Source organism: Nipponia nippon, unplaced genomic scaffold (genome assembly GCF_047370975.1).
Source record: "Nipponia nippon isolate SJK-2023a ecotype South Korea unplaced genomic scaffold, ASM4737097v1 scaffold_4, whole genome shotgun sequence".
Taxonomy (NCBI): Eukaryota; Metazoa; Chordata; class Aves; order Pelecaniformes; family Threskiornithidae; genus Nipponia; species Nipponia nippon.
In genome coordinates, this window is record NW_028262358.1 from 88472192 (window position 1) to 88488278 (window position 16087).

A 16087-nucleotide genomic window follows, 5' to 3' on the forward strand; every position below is an offset into this window, starting at 1 on the left:
GCTTTTTCCCTCATTTTCTTCAACGCTTGGCTTAAAGCACCATGTGTAATGGTCCTAGCTAATGAGGTGTATTTTGCAGTTTAGGCTATGAATGTGTATAGTGAGTTACCAGAGCAAAACTGATGAACAGCCGCTTGCTAAGCCAAGTGCAGTTGCTTGTCATCATTTATGTGCATATGCTAAAGTGATTCTCCTCTTCCTATCCCCTCCCAAGACGTCTTTATCAATATATCTCATTACTCCTTTATGAAGCTTCCACTGTAATGTTCTGAGCCTTGGGCTTTGATAAATTGTGACTGTCACATTCAATTACGACATATACTATGTGTCCTGTTAACGGTGGCTTTCTTCCTCCACAGGCGATATCATATGTCTGCTACCTAACATCATGTAACTTGTTTTACTTGAAGCTGATTAGGTCATGAGAAGCAGAAGATTACTTCCTAGTGAGCAGCACTGCATAAATCCTGTTTTCTATGATAAATATTTCATATATAAACATTTCATACAGGCTCAGGACTTGTAAAAATCGATTTCCATTGGTAACTCATATCACTTCACTACTGCAGGCTGTGAATAAAGGAAAACCCTGACTTTTTTGTACAGTGCTTAGCATGAAAGCCCTGAATTCAAGTTGGAACACTGATGCACAATCACACAAAGATTAAATAAGATCCATAATGTGATGCAAAAAGTTCAGATTTCTCAGAACTCTCATGGGTAAATCTCTCATGAATTTCTGTGAGCAAGTAGTGCTGAAGAATGCTAGTCCCATTACCAATTTGATAAGGATTTATTTTCCAAGTAAGGGTCTGTTACAGCCATTTGTAAATCCCAGCCTTCCTTTTAGACCACATTAATTGTTGTCTTTTTCCTTGCATGTCTTAGCTCCATCCAGTCATATGGATGCTTTTTCTAAAAATCCTTACTTTTTGGCACTTCCAGTGGGCAGTCTTTCAGTTCCCTGTCTTTAGCCTGCAGCTGTAAAACACCATATGCTTGACTAATTCCTAAAAACTATGGAATTAGAGAAATAATCCATTTGGTACTGAAACAGATGACTTGAGACTGTTTCTTTTGTTACTATCAAAGGGAATGTGCTGCAGCCACAAAAAGAGACAGCTTCACAGAAATAATGATCTTAAAGAGTGACTGTGATAAATCAGGCATCAGTTTATTGTGTTAACCCGTTTTTCTCCACTAGAGGCTGTGCAGACTGTGCTGAATAATAGAATGTCAGTTTATGTCTATTAACACTTTGTTAGAAACTTTGTAAGAACGTGGCTTTAGTATTGGCTGATTTAGGATCAGAGTAAAGGAACTATTGAAATTGATGTAATTTACAGTAAAATAAATTATTTCTTCATTTATAGATATGGCTTTTAAATTCTGACACATTGCTGGTGGAATCTTTAGGAAGTTCCTCCTCCCACAGTGTGTTTACACTGTTTGGAGATATTTTCATGCCTAGCTCTGGACCAGTGGGGACCTGGAATGCTGTCAAAGTCCTTTACCAGCCGTGCATTAAAAGCAGGAATAAGGAGTAAGTACAGCCTTTTCTGACCTCAGGTTCTGATCTTTGATTTGTTTTGCATTTCAGGGCAGCAATATTTCTTTGAGGTTCTTTGGACAGTCCATTAATCTCAGAGATGTATCTCTGAAATTGCATACAATTTTAAAGCTTTTTGTTTAAGCAAAATGCCAGAGGAATTGTATTTGGTTTCTGTTACACCCGGAGAGAATCTGGTTGTTAAATTCTTGCACCATAATATTAAAATGTAGACCAAAGAATCATGTCGTTCCTAGGGGCACATGTAGATAACTGAGGTATATGATACAGATAGCGGTTGTCTCCATTACACAGGAGAGTAATATGCTTTTCATTTATGCATTTTTTTCCCTGTGTTAACTCACTGCACTTTTAGAGCTTGGTCATTTTTCTGGCTCTGTTGGCAGAAGCTGGAAGGATGGTGGTGCCGTGAAGTCCACGGAGGGTCAGTTAGTTCTGTCCATATGGTCTAACCTGCTGCTCTGCAGCTGTGGCTCCAGGTGATGTAATTCAGGGAGGAGGAAAAATTGAGGGGAGATAAGAAGCATGGGCTGACTCCTGAATGATGCATATGTTTAGCCAGATCTCCTTCTTTGCCTTCAATTTCTGTGTTTTGTGTGAAAATCTGATCTCATCTGTCAAGTTATTTATGGGAGTAACCCTCTCTGCACTCCCACAGTAAAGAATTTGGACCTCTTTGGTACAGCTGAAACCAAGAGGGTAGAGGTGGGTAGTTACTAGTTTAGTAAGTTATACCTGCCTGTATACAGAGCTGTTCACAGGACTGGAATTTGTCTGGTTAAGCCAAGTTATCTTCAGTACTACAGATGTTGTCTAGTGCATCACAATAAATTAGTGTAACGATCATCTCTGTATACACGGACAATGCATCTAACAGCGTCCCTGTTAAAAGATACTTGCGCCTGTAGCCTAGCAGAATATGAATAATGCTATATCAATATAGCATACTCTCAGCATATAGCATATCCTCAAAAGGAAAGTCTTTTCTAAATACGATTCGGAAGTTCATTGAGTTGTCTAATTAGCCTCTCTGTGTTTAACTTTAACTTGCTTTCAGCCCAGTGGTGGCATTATTTCAAAAAGAAATGGGGCCCTGAGAGAAGGGAAAAGAGAAGAGGCAAGGAAAGTGGTTGAGTACCATGCCATATAAATGTTTTTCTTGGATGTGTCCAAGTCTACGGGAGCCCTCATAAAGGAAACATTTGATTTCAGCAAGCTTTGAAGTCTACGTTATGAAAAACATACACTGCCTAACATGTTAAAGCCTTTATCTGTTGAAGAGCAAAGATAAGAGAATATTGATTAAGCAGGGGCTCCAGTGTTTGCATGTGATGGAGTATGATTTTAGCATAATTTTCTGCTTTTTGTTTCTGCAGTGATAGAAGAGAAAGCATTGGTTTTGTATAGGTCACACTTAAATAATGGTTTGGTTTTGTTGTTTTTCCTTTACGCTCTTGGAAACTAGCTGACAGATTTAAAGAGGTACAGATGTATTTAAAATTTAGAAGATATTCCCTCCAGACTCAGTCAGTACACAACTAATTTATAGCCCAAGACCTCACAAAAGTGCAACAAAAATGTTGTCTCACACAGACAAGCAAGCATGTACATATGAATTTAAATATTTTCATAGGAGAATTATACATCTTACAAGAATATGTGATTCGTCATAGTGTTTATCCTGAATGTTGCCAAGTGTATGTTTTTTATTTTTCAAACAGATCCAATATTGAAATAGACTCTGATGTAGGGAGACAATGCAAAATTCTAATGTTTAGATAAAAGGTCTTACTACATTATTAATGTTATTCATGTAAGAGAAAAAATTACCTTTATTAATGTACTAGCTTCAGAAGTTGGCACTGGAAAAGCTCTGTGATCTAAATGTTATTATTGATCCAAAATAAATCTTAAAGTATTACCATTTAAACTGCTTATTCTTAGAATGGGAGATATTGCAAGAACCACTACCTGCTCTAAACTGAAAAACACTTCACTTACTACTCTTAAGTCTTACAGAAGTGGAACTTACAGTTTTGCTTTTCAAGTTTCAATTCTTTCTCTCTGAGAAGATTTAATTACCTTAACACACGTTCAGTTACTTTGACATGTTATTCAGATAAAAGTTATATCTACTTAGTCACTTACCTAGCATTCACAAATGCTTTTCTTGAATGGAGTTCTCAGCAGCAGAATTTTACTGTGAGATTAAATTCGGTTCTTTCCATTTCCCCAGACAGACTTGTTACAAATCACTTGTTTCTGAAGAGTACTTTGTATTTATCTCTGGGATTTTGCAGTGAGCAGAAGGCACAACTGAGATTTTAATTCTCCTCTGACAGTAATTGACATATTCCCTGCCCAGTCCCTGGACAAATGCGAAAATGGAAGAGAAAGAACAGCGTGTTCTTTTTAAGGGTCAGAAACCAAAGTAACTATTGGTTTAGTATTGTTTTCCCATTTTTATATTTCTAGTAAAGAACAGTACAAGGGACATTAGCACTTCAACCTGTTTCCATTAACTCATTTTTCAGTTGGCTTGAAGTACTGCCTGGATCTGTGCACTAAGACTGAAGTTTTTCTGTATTGAACAGGAATGTAAACACAGCAGTACAACTTATTTAATGCAATGTGTTTGCATTTATATCTCAAATATTATTTCACGAATTCTGAACAAAGTGTCTGATTTCTTGAATAGTGCAAGTTCCAAATGTTTTAGATGCCCACATTCCAATAATAATTATAATACTTACCTTGGTTGTTTCTGCACACACACCTGCCTTTGAAATAATGCAAATGTTTCAGAGCCCACGGTCTGCTCCCGGTGAGTGGGGGAATAAGCAAGGATACCGCCTGTGTAGGAGGCAGTCAGCAGGAGGTCTGCTTGTGACCTAGACCCCAACAGTTGCAAGGGATAAGCGTGCACTCTGATATCCTGTTGCATGTCAGAGGGCCTCTTCAGTTGTTGCGAGTCACTGGGTACGCTTGGGTCCTCTCCTGTTCCTGCAGTGCCAGAATCTGAGCTGTGCGACGGGAGAGGAAGCACCTTTCTTACCTGCGGACGCTGCAGACTCTGTGCTGGGTAGCTGGGCCATAGGTTAAGGCAGATTAAGGTAAACTAGAAATGAAAGCGTTTATTTGTAATATCTAAATATAATAACATAATCACACATTTCTAAAACATGGGCGAAGAAATGAAAGAAAATCTGTACTTAGTCTACTTACACAAGCATAAATCTACTTACTCTGAGATAAATACATGGTTCCATGGTAGCAGTCAAAGTCTTGGGCTTTGTGAAATTCTCCACTGGCAAGCTGCTTCTGCTAGAGAGATCCTAACTAGGATTGTCTAATAATTCACATTCAGGCATGCCATTTTTGAAGTAACCCTTAGGTTCAGATTCCTTGAGATGCTCTTGAATATTTCTCTTGAGGGGAACGTAGTAGCTTTTATACACGGTCTTTCTTTTCAAGACTTCTGTAAGATGTCAGGAAAAATTTACGGTCTAGGTCCAAAAATCATTTTATTCCTTCTTTATTCAGAGCACAGTTTTGCAATTCTTCATAATTAACATAATGCTTATTTCTCTTCCTCAGATATGGAAGTGTTTTTTTCCCCTTAAACTAGGAATTATGTCCTGTGAACAACACGGTGCTTCAGTGAGCAACAGAACTCTCTTTCTTGCCTCCAGTAAATCACTGGCATATCTGTCATTGTACCGTACACTCAGTATTACTCGAAATGTTAACAATGCAAAGGAAGCAAACATTGGAGTAGGATAAATGTTCATGGTTCATTACTGGCTGCTGAGTGATACCAGCCGCAATGATAATTAACCCGTTTGGAGCAATAGCTGTTTGGGGGTGGCTGATCCTGAAGCCTGCTGTAACAAAACTGTGTTCTGAGTTAGGCTGAACGTTGCTGAGAAGGTGATTACCCCTTGTGTGGCATCTGCCTTTTTCTCAACAACATGCTGATTCATGTTCAATTTGTTGATATGTGTTGACCATCAGATCCTTTCCAGTAGATTGCAGTCTAATAAGCAGCCTTCCTCTCTGTTTTTATGCAGTTGTCCTTTGTCAAATTACATCTTAATTTTGTTCAGAACTTTTTTCCCTGTTGGTCATGGCCATTTTGATTTCCAACATATGGCGTACTGATGGCCCTTCCCAGCTTCATGTCATCTGTGAATGAAAAAAGCATCTCTCTTGTTCCAGTCTCCGGGAGAGCGACTAAGATATGGAATAGGACCAAACTAAGAACATGTCATGTAGAGCCTCTCTCCATATACCTTTATTTTGGCAATGAATTATTAACATTTGTGCTCTGGATATTCTCTGTATGTTAGACTGCATTGCTTAAGAACGTTTAGTAGCTTTTAAGGCATTGTGAAGTTAAGACATGGTTAGGTATATCCAGACATGCTATTCATAGCGTAGCTCTTGGCATTTCTCCTTGCAGAGCCCTATTCCTCTGATCTTCCCGCAGGTAGCCTTTAAGCGTTGTATTGATTTGTGTCCTACTCCTTCAGCTGTTAAACAGGTCTAGAAACACTTAGGTGTGTCTTATGTGTGATAGCATGAGTTCTGGGTAGGTCTGTCTACAGTCAGGCTTCTAGCCCTTGCGGGAGCTTTATGAGTAATGCTTCTACAACAAACTAGTTGAAATTATATGCCGTCGTTTCTTCTTGTCACCTCTGAAAAAAATATGTTATGAATGTAGTTGAGTCCCATTAGAGAAGGATGCCTGTATTTTCTGCTCCGTTCTTACTTAGATACTTATGGATGACGTGTATGTGATTGTGTTGGTTCCCTCCACTTTTCTCTCAGCAAGGCTCCTGTTCTCCACCTACAAATCTGCTGTGCAGACAGAAGAGGTCTTCCTTTCAAGTAACAGGTTCTTGGCAAATAACACCTTATGCAAACAGCCTTGGCTGCTGGGAGTGATAATGGTAAATACTGCTGAAGTGAGAGTGTTGTAAAAATATATGAAGAAAATTGAAAATATGGTTACATGGCAATTCGACCATAACTTGATCTCAGAAAATGTATGTGAAGGTACAGTTAGAGGAAAATTACACTTTTCCCTTTATAGTAGTGTGTTAGGCAAAGCTTTGTCAAAAAGTCATTGATAGCTTTTTATTTCTCATATACATCTAGTCTCTCTGAATGGTTTAGAGCTTTTGCAGAAGCCTTCTCCTATGTAAGAATTTGCTGCTTATCATTTGAGAGTTGAAAAATGACTTCTAGAAATTGTTCATTTTATTAGTTTTAGAGAGACAGAATAAGCTAGAAAATTGAGTTTGTGGCTGAAAACCTGGAGTTTTTGAGTCCCAGTGCTTTTATTACAGTCCATGTATAGCGAGCTGTTCATGAAGCTGTTACTGATGTATTCCAGAATGTTGTTTATTTGTCCCAAGAATAGCTTTCATTTTGTATATGACTCTAGAGTAATTCACCTCTCACAAAAGCACCATACTGTGTCCTATTTCACTGATTTTTGTATGTCTGAAAGAGAATGCCTTTTCCTAGTGTTTCAGTAACTCTTGCCTGTAGAAAACACATGGAGAACACAGACCAAGAATTGACTGACTGAGTGACCAATGTTTCACTGTTCTGTGCTCTCTTTAAGATGATTTCTGTGGTATAGGAAACTTCTTGTGCTATACCTGGAATGACTAAATGAGTGGGTGTGACTGTAAATGGAGCATGAAGGATCTGTTTTGTTTCAGATAATTTTTTTTCTGTTCCCTTCTTGAATTCTTTCATGGTATCAAGTTAAGAGAACTGATGCCACAGGTGGGGTGATTTGCCTTAAAAGAGCGGACTGAGCAGTCAGGTAAAGATTTTTGAAAGATGCAGTCTGATGCCAGACAGGGTTTTGGGGCAGGAGGGAAAAAAAATACTTTTCAGAGTTTGATAGCCATGTGGAAGCTATAAGCCTCCTGAACTTTGAATGCTTGGGCTGTAGCTTGGAGGAAGAGATGAAAGCTCCATCTGAGACATATTATTTTTAGCTAGAAATCATTCTTCAGAAGAAAGAACTGTTCTTCAGTACTGGTAACATCCCACCTCTAGGAAAAGATGTATGCAACTTTTCAGTATAACTTTCAGGAGAAATATCCTTGTTTATTGTTCTTGTTTATTGAAACTAGACCTGCCATGTGCACCATCCTTTTATGGTAGTTACTTAAGAACTTCATTCTTGTTCCTAAACACAGGTCTGATATGTCTTTCCAATTTTTCGGAGCTGTCATATTTTTGGTATCTAATCTTTCCAATTTTAAATAGCATTAAAAGTACTAACTGAAGTAGAGAAAAATGTTGGAATAAAGCCTTTGTCTACCAAATAAGGTCTCTTCTGTTTTTGCTCAAAAATTTTGCGCATGTTATCATTCCAGCTTGAGCTCATTGCTTAGGTTGCCTTTTTTGCTCATCTTTTGAGATTTAGCGTTGAAGTCAGAGCAGGTAGGGTTCTGACTGCTTTTTAAAAAGTGGATTTGCCATCCCAAATCATGTAACCAGTGGTTAATAATCTGACCAATAGCCTGCCTTTCTTCTTGTGTAGCATGAAAGATGCTGATGTGTCACGACTCATCTTTCAGGGTGCTGCTGTTGTACTCTGCATTGCAAGTGTTAAATGCTATATACATAGTACTTGGCAATGTAAAAATAAGAAATTGACTGTAAGTGGTATTGCTTAGCTACTTCTTATGTTCTAATTTTTTAGAAAAAATATGTAATTATGCTATTAAGATCTCCTATCATATTTAATATGCTTTTGAATCAGCATTTGTGATTCTGTAATATGGTAGAACAAAAAATACAATTCAGGCTTGCATATTTTTTCCTGTTTTATTCTTCGTATTTATTTGTGAAACACTGTAATTTAGGTAAGCACAGTTTTGGTAGTTCTCATGTGTCTCTGGTTCGTATTGCTGTAGCTCAGCTCTTTTGGGAATCTCAGGATTGGCAATGAGAGAAATGTCAAGTTGGATGGGAAAAAATTGTGAATTAAAAGCAGCAAGGCTATCTGAAACTAACTCAAAATGTATTGTCTGAAGCAACTGCATTGCCAGGTAGTTAATTCCACTTTTACGGGATAAGAAGGTAAGAAATGCCATGCTGGGCCAGAGCAGTGTACCATCTAGCCCAGTATCCTCCTTCCAACATCCAGAGGTGTTCTTTAGAGTGGCATGTGAGCCTCAGCTCTTCCTTGTACTGCTCAGCTCTGTAGTTGTTGTGTTAAGGATGTTCGAGGGTACAGCCCTGCTTGTTTCCTTTACTATCTGCTCATGCATCTTTTGACCATCTATTTCAATAAACACTCTTTGACCTTACTGGTGCTGTCCGCCTTCACAGTCTCTTGTAACAGCAAGTTCCAGAAGTTCACTGCTGCTGTGTGGTACTCTTTGAACCTCTTCTAAACTGATCTGCTAGTTTCAGAGAGTTGCCTCTAGATCGAGGATTGGGGGATTTAGCAAACAACAATTCTGCATTCATGCTGGCAGAATGGACATGGGGATCCTAAACTTTGCACGGGGATTACAGCATGTGGTCGGTGTTCTTCCTGATTACGTTTAGGAGTTAGATTTACTGGCCAGTTTGCTGGAGGGACAGCAATGTCACATCTATTCAAGTCTTACCATGACATGTGTGTATCTCTATTATATTCATTTCGCTTTTCTTATAACACTGCTTTTTTGAAAGCCAGATAGCCTAAGTACAATAGTGACGATCTGTTGAGGATAATTTCATAATTGTATGTCAAACTAGAGCAGCTTTCCACTTAGAGGCTTACAGTTCGTTTCTCATAGACTTATAAAGACTGTTGGGTTCACTTGGGAACTCTAAGTACTCAACTCCTATAATGCCTTTTAAATGACAGGATCTATTTGAGCAGGCAGGAATCCTATAATGAGCCAAGAGTGAAAAACCAAAACTTACAAAAGCCTGTTGGACAGATTGCTGACAGGAACTGCTTAAACGTCAAAACTTGATTTACTGAATTCTAGGATCTTGGGCTGTTTTAAATTAATTAGGATTTGTTGTTTCTATTGTATTTTTCCATGACAGGCTGTGTAAACTAACTTAACAAAATGATTTAGACTGCTAATTTTACTTGCAATACTTTTTAAATTGGTAAGGCTAAAGCAAATTTGGAGCATATGACTTGAGACCAAGGAAGGCTAATTTGTGAAGTTGTTCAGGGTATTTCCATTTGTGTGTGGCAACAATAGGATATTGCTGTTGGTTGCTTATTTCAAATGCTGTAGCATCAAGGATAAACAGAACAAGCAATTCTCATGCTGGCTCCTCTGAATACTGGCCTTAAGATATAAATGAAATAATTTGTGTAACTACTAGGCATAATAAGTGATGCCTGTGTGGGTATGAATGTTTGAGGCACAAGAGGAGAAGATCTGACTGGAAAGGTAGAAAGTATTGTTCCAGGGAATAAAATTGCTGCAGAATTTTAGAATTTCAGTCAAATATGTTGCTGAATTTCAGTCAAATAATTGCCGAAGGCAGGACTATGAGATCTACTCAGATGTGAGCTGTTGGATTGACCGTGCCCATTTTCCCTCTGTGTATGGTTAACAGAGTATTAAATTTGGTTTACATTCTTCCCAGAGTGTACGCATTACCATAATACCTGTTAAGCCTTCAAATTTTTCCTTACTTCACTGCGACACTGTCTGGATTCTGATATTATGGAGTTCTCCATAGGCCCAGAGGCAGAAATACAGAAATCACTCGAGTACTCCTGTGGGCCCTGGTTTTGCTGGCTTTCTTGGAGAAAGCAAAATTGTACAGCGTCTCATTGAAGATGGTTCTTCAGGGAAATGACTGTAGCCAGGTCTGTCAGCTGGATGTCCATGTCTCCAGTGCTGCAGCTGGGGCTTTTCAGCTGGTACTGATGGGTTCAGTTGATCAAGGCTGCTGCGCAGTATCAGTAGCAGAACTGGTTAGAAGCTGGGTTTTAAACTAAGCACAATTTTTATTTCCCTTGTAGACATTGATTTTTCTGAACCCTCCAAAACTGTTTTATTTCAGTATGGAAATGTTGTTGAGGTAGTTGCACTTTCGTATGTACTTCTTTTTCCTTATTGGCTGGCTTCCCAACTGTCCTGTGTATCTCAGGAAGCAATATGATTGAGCAATATAATGTATTTCCTCATTTTTATCCAAAGTTGATATCTTGCGATGGAAAGAATTGTATGGCTTACAGAGGACACTGCTGAAGCCTTTCTAAGTATTTTTACACTAAATTTTTTTCCAGATTTTAAACTTCCTCCAGAAGTTGGGGAATATCTTTTAATTGGGAAAAAAAAAAAAATCAATCATAGTTTTGACCAGCTGGAATTAATGCTGGTAATGCAAAGAGTCATCTTCTGAAAAAGGGACTTAAAATGGCACTAAGAAGAGCCATCAGAAATTTAATGATTTAGTGGATTTTGGATCTAATATTGCTACCAACTGTGAGCTTTACTGGGTGTAGTCATACCTAAAAAATTTGTCCGTCGATATTCTCTACTTCCCATTTTCAGCTGTTTGCATATTATTGCTGCAAACTGTTGTTCAGCTGTTGTATTGCAAACAGAAGTGGCTGCATGTCATTAATATTATTAAGGCCTCTAATTTTTCAAGCATGTCATGATGATTAAGAAATACAAACTCTTGTCTGACTTGAGAGATTTTCTTGAAAACTACATTTTGTTTTTCTGAAACCAATGAAACTCTCACTGGCTACTGTGAGAAAAAATGAGTTACTGAGAAGCTGGTTTTTGCCCCTCACTTTTAGCACCTCTGCAGGTCTCCTTTACGCGTAGGACCATTGAATTTAACACGATTGTCCCGGCGAGTTTCTTCTGTCACCAATTATGTCTGATGCAAGTGTAACTCAGCAAATTGCTTCAAGAACATAGGGTAGTGGTGGGTACCAGCTAACTGTAGTGTTCATTGATTGCCTTCAATAGAAATTGGAGAGAACGTACAGATATAGTTGATTATGAAAAAGTCGGACTGGAGATTGGAAGCTTTCTAATATCAGAGCAGTGAGTTTCCCGCAGAGCCTTCTAGTAGGAATAATGTTGTCAAGAAACAGAATTGCTTTTAAGATGAAGCATGATAAAATTGCAAAAAAGGAATGCTTCGAGACAATGCCTGTTCTTGCAGGGAGGTGAGCTTTTTGGCTGGGAGATGCCTTCTGGTTCAGTTTTCCAACTCTGTCACTGACCTGCCAAAAGACTTTCAAGTTTACCTTCACGATATCTCTTTTGCTCTCTGGAAGCTCTTCAGACTGATGAGTTTGCATGTGCATGGAGAGCCACACTGGTATCACAGTCTTGATTGGGCTGCTATTCAACAATTTAGTAATTATCAAGCGTGGCATTATTTCTTTACCTATGGTGTGTTCTACATCTGAAGTCCATTCTAATTAACGTTATTTGCAAAGGATTTATAGTACTTTATCTGCAGCTGTCTTACTTTCAGCTGTTGCATCTCCTCTTTGAATCAGGTCATCTACTCAAAGGCTTCTCTCACTGAGCTGGTGGCTGTGACTCAGTCTTTCTATGCCTGCTTTACTTCTTTTCATCAAAGCTACGTTTTTGGTCTGTCTGTAACATCAACTCCTGCATCAGCATTGACTTAACTTAGCTAAATCTAGGTTTAATCTTCCATCTAAATCCCCTCTCTCTTCCTTTTTTCTTCCAGTGCCACTCTTGCTCATGTCCAGAACTCAGCTGCCAGGCTGTATGTCTCCCTTTCCTGTTCCTCATGCTTCTAAGTTGAGCCTAGGTTCCCCTGTTTCTTGATCCATAAAATTTTAAGAAAGCTCATAAAACTAAATTAAAGAGCCAAAATAATCTGCATTCACTGATCTGACTCTGTCGAGGTATGTGTGCGTGTGCTATGCCAGTTTATGTTTTTGAATTAAGCTTACAGTTATTTTTAGGAAAGGAAGCTGTGTTCTTCACTGCTGGTTTTATTTATTTATTTATTTATTTATTTATTTATTTAGGATTTAATTGCTTGTTAAATTTGATTTGTAGCCACACCTGATATTTTAATGTCAGTGTTCTGTCATAGCTGCATCGAGTGAGCGTCTGTACAAATTTTGCCACAATCATACCAGTGAAGATGGAAAATGATGATAAAAATAAACTGTTCCAGAAAAATCAGTTTCAGTGGGAAAGGTAAAATATGGTATATGTGAATTTCTAACTTTAGTAATTAAGCTTTTGTTTGGCAATGGTTTGGATTGAATGAGTGGAAATAATAAATTTTGCTGTCAGCGAATTCTCAGGATCAAACAATTCTGTGATTTGTGGTGTTCCTTACTTTGCTGCAGGGTCATGTAATTACATCTCGAAATACTGAATTTCCTTCTCTTCTGAAGTCAGTATATCAGGAAAAAAAACCCCCAAACTTCTAAGGCAACAAGCTGAGAGCTTTTTGTGAACAGTGATTACAGCTTTTATTTGTACAGCAGGATAACTTCTCCCTTTGGATTCAGGCATAATGTTCTGGAGTGCCTGGTATTTGTGAATACTTGTATGTGGAATATCAACAGCACTGTGGAAGTGATTTAGTTTTACCCAAAGGTTTAAAAATCAGAGGCCAGAAAACATTTTCATCTTTATATTGTTCTGAAAATCCATTTCAACTTCAGTAATGGCCTCTTGCTTGGTATAATAGGCCTTAAAAAGGGAATTAAGGTTTATGGAGCATATGCAAATCTTCCTGTGGCACAGCTGGTAGGAATAACCTGCATGAGAACATCCAGGGAAGTGTTTTAGGCAGTGCCCAGGGAACCCAGGGCTTTAGGTACAGGGCAAGAGCAGTGCTTTGCCATCACTGCTCATACAGACCATTGGTTCATTCAACTTCAATTTCATTGAATCTCTTTTTAAAAATAATTTTTCTTCGCCACTTGCCTGGTTGGTCATGCTGAGGAAATAAGTGTTACTATTTCTTGCTAGTCTAGGGCCCTGAATGCAAACCTATTTCAATACTGTTAGGACAGGGTATCAAAGACTCCATCCCTCTGGTACTAGGTGCTGGTGTTGAGGCTGGTGGTTGTTCCAACAGCGGTGATGAGGAGCAGTGGGAGGCAGGCAATTGGAGAGGCCTGGTGGGAAGATACTGGCATCCAACATGGGTACAGTTCACATCATTTCCCTAGAAGTTTCAACAGGCAGCTCTGTCCCAATAAGTGATAGATCAGCGGTGAGCTCTGTGGTCACGAGCAATATTTTCTACATAGTGCCTAATGCTGTGCTCCCTTGGTTTGTGGTTAGAGCCTTTACTGGGACTGTGGTGTAACCACTAGTAAGATGGTATAGCAAAGGGATACCACATTACTTACTGGGTTTGCTGCCAGCCCGTGGGGCATACCACCTCTCAGCTCCTCTCCCTCCACTGCCTAGATGAGGAACTTAGATTGCCTCGCTTAAGCCAACCCTGCTTTTCAGTCATGGTTTTAGGGTTGGTTTGGCTGCTGAGGTTACTGTACCAACTGTTTGCCCTGCTTTTGCAGCAGAGCTGTCTGAGCCACTTGACAGTCAAGTCCTCAATTGCTGCAGTTTAGAACATATGATTGAAGGTAAATTTTTGCCGATTTTGGATTGCTTAAAGACACTGCACCATGAACCGTGGCAGTTTAGGAAATGAGTGATGAGCAGTTCTGATGTCCAGGCAGGGTCAGCAGCTGGGGCCAGTATCTCCATCTGCTGTCTCATCCCTGCTCATCAGTCAGGTCACTGGGTACCTAAAAGTGAGTGGTGAAAATACCTCCCAGTGTGCTCACAGTGCACAGAACCAACAGGTCACACCAGCTTTATAGCATTTAAGCATTGGTTCTGCATGTCTTCTATTTTCAGCTGTAACTACTAATTTTTTGAAAAAATTAACCATTGCTTAGTAAACCTATGCTGATTTATCAAAATTGCATCTATAAATCCATTTCTAACGGCTAGTCGCATGAATTTCAACAGTCCCTTCCCTAAGGCCTCTTGATCAGCATGAGCTCAGCCCTATATGTAGACAATTTTTTTTTTTTTTTCAAAATCATAAGGAAGTGTAAACATTTTATGGTGTTATTTTAACAAGGCCTACTGGTATTTGGGATTATTTATCTAAGCCCTTATTAAAGACAAAAACTTTTCTATGTTTAGCCATGCAGAATAAAGCTGCTCTTCAGACAGTCCAGTGCGCTTTAAAAATTGAGACAATTTGATAAACATAGAACTGAAATCATGGAAAGAGGTATGAAGGATCTTTCCTCTATATCCCTTTACCCCAAAGCCAAAGTTACTATTAAACACTAATATAAAAAGAAAAATGGAGTGACAGCACCTCTTGAATTTTAAGGCCATTTCACTATACTAGCAACCAGCAGTGGAAAACTTTTATCATTGTTAGAAGGAAACTACTTGTGACACTGAAGAAAAAAAACCAGAAGATTAAAAAGATCTGCCTCATTTCTTAGCAGGAGGATTAATTCTCCTGTACAATTATCTGATTTCCTAACCTTATTCTTCAGCACCCAAATATCTATTCCTTCTCTGTGAGGTAATTTTTACTCATGTATACCTCTGTTGGAACCTCAGTTTAGCGTCCCCCTGCTGCCTTCTCCTAGGAAGCTCTAGAAGGAGAATTAAATGGAATGTATTTCATGATATACTCTGTGTTCAATTCCTTCTCATTTTCTTTCAGTAATTAGGAAATCAGAGTTTCTAAGGGCTTGGAAATGAAAAATCTGATGTAAAATTAGTCCATTGAATTAAATTACAAAAATTGAACCTAATATTTTTAGCAAAAAGATTTTATGAGCGGCCATGGTGTGGTTGGTAGAAGGTTTAAAGTAGCACACTTTCAAAGCAACATAGTTGCTTTAGATTTTTTCACTCCGTTTGTAAGTCTGAGCAATCTGTGTATCCAGAAATTTTGCACTCTAAACTTAAACACATTCTTTGTCTCTCTCAAGAAATTAGCCATTCCTCCTTTTATGAGAGTTATACATTGATAAATGCCTACACTATTTCATTCAGTCCTCCTTTGGGTAAACCTGCCATTTTCATTTTCAGTGTTTGCTGTTTTGAATTAAGCTTTGCTTCTGAGTTCCTTTTACCAAATCTGTAAGAGTGCTACTCTGTCAGCATTTCAGAGTTAATAACGTTTCCATTCTGTAGATCATTCAGAGCCACAAGTGAAGCATCAGACAAAATGATGTTGCAGTCTCATGGAACTGAGTTCACTGCTTCTGCAGGCGTGTCCAGATCCTATTGTATCGGGTATTCTATCCTCAGACTTAAATTCTCACACACCACAAGAAAAATCCGTAACACTGCATATTTGTTGTAATGCCTTAAGGGTGTAAGTTACTGTAGTAAAGGTGAATTTTATGTTGCCATTGTCAGAAACCTTATTTGGAACTGTGACTGGGAAAATATACTTCCTTTTCTTTGCAAAAGCCCCCATTCATCAAGGCTTTCTGATAGCTAGCTCTGA

The 16087-nt window shown here is 38.6% G+C and overlaps 1 protein-coding gene across 5 annotated transcripts in view; it reads left to right on the forward strand.

Annotated features, from left to right (window-relative positions):
• The window catches only part of UBE3D (ubiquitin protein ligase E3D), an 83834-nt gene that overhangs the window by 21639 nt on the left and 46108 nt on the right, over positions 1–16087 (forward strand). For all 5 annotated transcript variants that reach the window (XM_087775410.1, XM_087775409.1, XM_087775412.1 and 2 more), the window contains exon 8: positions 1374–1543. In XM_087775410.1, coding sequence (XP_087631536.1) covers positions 1374–1543 — 170 coding nt within the window. The remainder of the gene's footprint in view (positions 1–1373; positions 1544–16087) is intronic.